General features: G+C 36.5%; 1 protein-coding gene across 2 annotated transcripts; it reads left to right on the forward strand.

Moving 5' to 3' along the window:
• Positions 1 to 449: 449 nt before the first annotated feature.
• LOC114738061 (probable protein phosphatase 2C 55) lies at positions 450 to 3,974 on the forward strand. 2 transcript variants are annotated; one of them, XM_028926083.1, is made up of 5 exons: positions 450 to 907; positions 1,003 to 1,072; positions 1,391 to 1,715; positions 2,421 to 2,570; positions 3,365 to 3,974. In XM_028926083.1, exons 1-5 carry the CDS (start codon positions 892 to 894, stop codon positions 3,656 to 3,658), a joined length of 855 nt encoding a protein of 284 aa, XP_028781916.1. In that variant the 5' UTR covers positions 450 to 891; the 3' UTR covers positions 3,659 to 3,974. The 2 variants fall into 2 exon arrangements, with proteins under 2 accessions (XP_028781916.1, XP_028781909.1); XM_028926076.1 differs by having other exon boundaries at positions 450 to 1,072; positions 3,365 to 3,867.
• Positions 3,975 to 5,403: the final 1,429 nt, after the last annotated feature.

Raw genomic sequence — 5,403 nt, forward strand, 5'->3', positions numbered from 1 at the left:
GAGGAACGAGAAGCTCCGACGTGTAACATTCAGGCCATCATCGGAGCTTCTTCCTCAACCTCTAAAATCTGCCCGCGTTGCCCATCTTTCGCTTCCTGGTATAAGATTTTGTTTTCCGTTTCGTCTCATCTTCATAATTATCTCTTTCAGATCGAGGGAAATCACTTCATATTTCGAGCTACGATTGCCCTCAATTGGATTTATTTCTCCAATTAGTTTGATTTCCCAGTCTGATGCGTCTCTTTACACATATTTTCTGTGTCTGTGATGATGGTCTTTCTCATTCCTCATGTGCAATGAGGAGATTGACTGCGCATCTCTAATCTCTTCATATTATATGTTCATTTGTATGAAGTTTATACTGCGGTTTCAATAATTTCTGATTTTAATTATTTTTCTTCTCAGCTATTAATTTCAGCATTTCGGAACTTTATTTCTCGTCTCAAAGCTTTGGTGGAAAACTTCTTGCTCGTTAGGGAATGAGATTTTGTAATCTGGGCAACATCCTAGGTTTCCCCAAAAGAGAAACTGAATGTTAGAACTCTGCATAAGAGCTTAAGAATCCTGCTGGTTATCTATCAAAGCTGAACACTACCATGTACTGTCGTTTTCGGGAAGGAATAACTCGGCAACAAGGGCTGCGATCTTTGCTATATAGACGTTCATCTGCGTCTGTTTCTTCACTTTGTTCAACTTCATATATATCTCATGCCAGTCCTTCCTTTTCAAGCCGTACGCCTAAAAGCAAATCAATGGCTGCTTCAACCTCCAAATCTGTACTGCGAGGTGTTTGTGTCGATGATATCTCCACTAGCTGTAGCAATACGCTAGACTTCAAAAAGCCTGGTGCTGGTTGCTTTGTTGACAGAACTCGTAAAGGTTACCTAAATAATGCTCTTAATACTAGGTATTCGACTCTCGATACTATTTCAAGTTTTCCTCATCGACCGTGGCTGAAGAATTTCTCTGCTACATTTTGTACTTCCTTCTTTGCTCGGGCAGCACACAATGTCTCATTTGACCGCAGCGCGTGTGATGAACAGCTTGAAAATTCCACCCCTACAGTAGCCCCGTAAGTGTGCTCTCTGTGCATTAGTTTTGCATCAATCATAATTTTCAAATAATTAAAAGAGGGACCAGTGTTGCTGGATCACATATAAACGATTTCTCGTAGGAGTCTGTTATGTGGTGAGTAGTGCTAGGGATGGTTAACTGAGAAGGTTAGTATAAAATACAAGCATGTGGTGATGTATTATGTTTCGTTTGATGTAATAGACTGTCCTTACGTTTCTTATTTGCCACGCTACATTATTGCTTGCTCTTTAGTTAATTAATTAGTCACTTATAAAGAGTATTTACTTTCTAATAACATTAGTTGTGTTATTTTCAGAACAGTTGATGGTGGCGAGACTTTGAAGCTATTTTCAGGATCTTGTTACTTACCACATCCAGATAAGGAGGAGACTGGTGGAGAAGATGCTCATTTTATTTGCACTGATGAACAAGCATTTGGAGTTGCAGATGGTGTAGGTGGTTGGGCAGAAGTTGGTGTTAATGCGGGACTCTTTTCTCGTGAACTTATGTCCAATTCAGTAAGAGCAATCCAAGACGAACCAAAAGGTTCTATTAATCCAGCGAGGGTGTTAGAGAAGGCTCACTCAAGTGCAAGAGCCAAGGGTTCATCAACAGCCTGTATAATTGCCCTTGCTGAAAAGGTTTTGCTTTTTTATTTTAAGTTCATACAAACCAATTACTTTTGGTCAATTATCTATAGAATAAATTAAATGGACTCTAAATAGGTGAACCAAGCCACAAAAGCATTTTAATGGCACTGAATCTCCAGAAGGTTACTCTTGTTTTTATCTGTATCGACATGAAAGCTTTTGACAATTGCACTGCCACTTCTGCAGTAGTTTACATTAGTAACAATCATTTGATCTTATATTGCCCAAACTTTGTGTTTGAAACATGATGTGCAGGGCATGATTTTGGACAACAATAATTATACTCTTATCTAAATTAGGATTCAGGATCATCAGTGTGTTAATGTCTTTGTGGATTGATGACTTTATCATGTCTACAACCAAGCTCTAATTCAAACGCTAAATGGAATTAATGCATGTAGGAATTTCTGCTAGCGTCTTCTCTCCTGTGTTTTGATGACATTTTTCTTGCCAATACTCATGGATATGCATACGTGCTCATACTTTTCTCGTCTGACTCGCTTATACACTTGATATTGTTTGGCTGGTGTTCTATATCCTGCATTTAATTGACTAAATTCTGCGGCCACTGAATTTTTCAAGGAAACTTGGCTAGTTTTTACCATGTACACACATAATTGCCTACATATGTGTGTATGTAACAAGTATTGTTGATTTGTTGATATTCACTTCCATCCATTTGACTTCTTGGTCCAGGAGCTGCATGCTATTAACTTGGGTGACAGTGGATTCATTGTGGTTAGAGATGGAAGCACCATTTTCAAGTCTCCTATTCAACAGCATGGCTTCAATTTTACATATCAATTAGAGAGTGGCGATGGAGGTGATCTACCCAGTTCTGGTGAGGTAACTTCAAATACTAGTATCCTCACTTCATGTTGGCATGACCTTGATCTTTTCAATGGCCTGCTTTAGCCATGTGTAAATTTTCAAATTAAGGAAGTCTTCCTTCCGATAGCCATTTTTTTAAGTGAGATGTGGCCTGTTGTCAGCATAAAGCTATGTGTAGACACCGAACAGCTCTTCCCTTTGACACGGCCCACCCCCAACCAAAAAAAAAAAAGGCCTTCAGTATGGAAGATGGAAAACAGAGAGGAGAGTGAAAATCAGTTTCTTTGATTATTTGGTAGAGAGAGGTTCATCACACACAGATTAGAGAGAATGAAAAATAAAAAGCATGTGGATCTTGTATAGACATGAAAGAGGATTTGCGTTTTAAATTTTGTAAGTTGTACAGTTGCATGGGTCTGTTTTCACTCAAGGAGACACTGAAGATGTTAGCTAACTGATTTTCTTGTTTGTTCTCCCGAAATAATGATATTAGTACTTTTCAGCAGCAAAGCCTCGTGGAAGATGAGATCTGTGTATTTGAAAACATATGTTGTTTGGATCTCTATTTTTGTTACTTAATTTCTTGTCAATTTTGAAGAAAGTAAAATACAGAATGCACGAGGCTGACTTAAGCGGTAGGTTTTATTGTGATGTATGAGACCTACTCGAGTGATGTATCCCGCACACTGTCTGGCTATCTCTTCAACATTGACAAGAAACGAGAAGAAATAAAATGCAAAGAATCTGTATAACTAGTGGTAACCCCAAGGCAACCTAAGTATGCATGTTTCTTGCAATAATGTGAACAGGTGTTTACAGTGCCTGTTGCTGGAGGAGATGTTGTGATTGCGGGAACGGACGGGTTATTTGACAACTTATACAATAATGAAATTACAGCAGTCGTAGTACATGCTGTTAGAACGGGACTTGAACCCCAAGTTACTGCGCAGAAGATAGCAGCTCTGGCCCGTCAGCGTGCACTGGACAAAAACAGACAGACTCCGTTTTCTGCCGCTGCTCAAGAGGCCGGCTTCCGGTATTATGGTGGCAAGCTCGATGACATTACGGTTGTTGTATCATACATAACCTCAGCAAACTCCTGAGTTCCTGTCCATCATGCTTTGGCTGTCTCTTGATGAGTATTTGTATTTGTCACACTGCCGTGGCTCCTGTATAATATTTTCATTTTTGACCTCTTCACACGTGCTCCCTTGCTCCTCCTACTTTTTCTCCAGCATGAGTTGCTCGAGAGATGTATAAATAGGAAATACAAGGATAAGTAGTCCTTACAGTGCAGGGCTTTATTTTTTTATTTTTGATCATTTACGTTTTTTTTTTTTTTGACGTTTTGCAATCGGACTTCAGTCTCTCAAAATTCAGAAGGTTATATTTGAAGTTGTAGTTTTTATGAATTTTAAATTATATGATCTTGAAAGTCTTAATTGTATGTGGGATGGAAGTTGGAGTCCTGCAGAGTTGAGCGGCTAAGATGGACAGCCGTTAGGACTAAGGAGTGATCAATTTCTGGGACGCACATAGGATCTCCCAAGTTTATATCAGTGCACTGAATTGTGACAAAACTAGTGATATTATATGAAACTGAGTGCTGAGTATTAAAGTGATAATAAGAACAGAAAAGGGGGACGAATGTGATATGGATGTGAGAAATCAGATTTGAATCAATTACATGTAGGGAGAAAAAGGAAAGAGGAGTTTTTGGTATTTACTGATGAAAAAGATAGAAAACTGATAGGGGATTTGGGGGAGATCTAAGTATATGGTTTTTATCCCCATGAAAAGATCTAAACTGCGACTAATTAAATAAAGACCGGACATAAAGAAAATAAAAAATAATAGGTGGATCCATAATTACGAAATTAAAGATGAAACTTTTTATATGTGATCAACGATAACGCTTGACGTCCATTAAATTTTTTTAAAAAAAATTGTCTGGTATAATGTAAAAATTATATTAAACCATAATAGTATTTTAATTTAAAATAAAAATAAGATCAAGGGAGATGAGAGGTATATATATGTAGCATCTTGGTTCCATTTGCAAATTGATCAAAGGAGCCACAAAGGGGTGCATCGCATTTAGGAAAATAGAAGATCCTTCAATCAGTAGCCACGTGATGAATAACACTAATGTTAGTTAGAAGTAATTTTGATTAATTTTTCAACATGAGGAAACAAAAATGATTTTGGGTACTTCTTCCTCTCTCTAAGATTGAGGGCAGATATCAAAGATTCCCACCTTATTGGAAAGAAAACTTTATTATTTGTGACCCCGACGACTAAAATTCCTTTTTCGAAGTGGAACACTTGGAGTTGGCACCATCATGCATAATTGTTAAAATGAACATGGCTTTTCATGTATTTTTAATTTTAAATACTACCTCTGGTCCTAAATATAAGATGTCATTTGTAATTTACAAACAAAGCCTTACATTTAGGACCAGAGGTAGTATATAAATATACGTATGTACATACATAAAATAAATAAAACTCTTATATAAAAAAAAATCGTTCTAAAGCATTTAATATTTTTCTCTGTTTTATCCTTCTATACAATTAAACTTTATAAATAATATAATTAATGTTGTATTGGCTTTTAATGTAAGAGCATAATTGAAAACGCTAACAATTTTTTTTTACATGTTTAATGATATAACTATCATCAACTATTACTTTTTTTCAATAAAGAATAAGGTTTCTCTAATGTTTCAAAATACAAAATAAAAAAAAACAAGAGAAACATCTCAAGATTAAGAGAATATTATCATATACTCCCTTAAATCTTAAATAAAGAAGCTGAATTAAGAAAATTAATTTGGTTAATTATTTG

The sequence above is a fragment of the Neltuma alba genome, unplaced genomic scaffold (genome assembly GCF_004799145.2).
Source record: "Neltuma alba isolate B1F8T4 unplaced genomic scaffold, ASM479914v2 tig00002806_pilon, whole genome shotgun sequence".
Taxonomy (NCBI): domain Eukaryota; kingdom Viridiplantae; phylum Streptophyta; class Magnoliopsida; order Fabales; family Fabaceae; genus Neltuma; species Neltuma alba.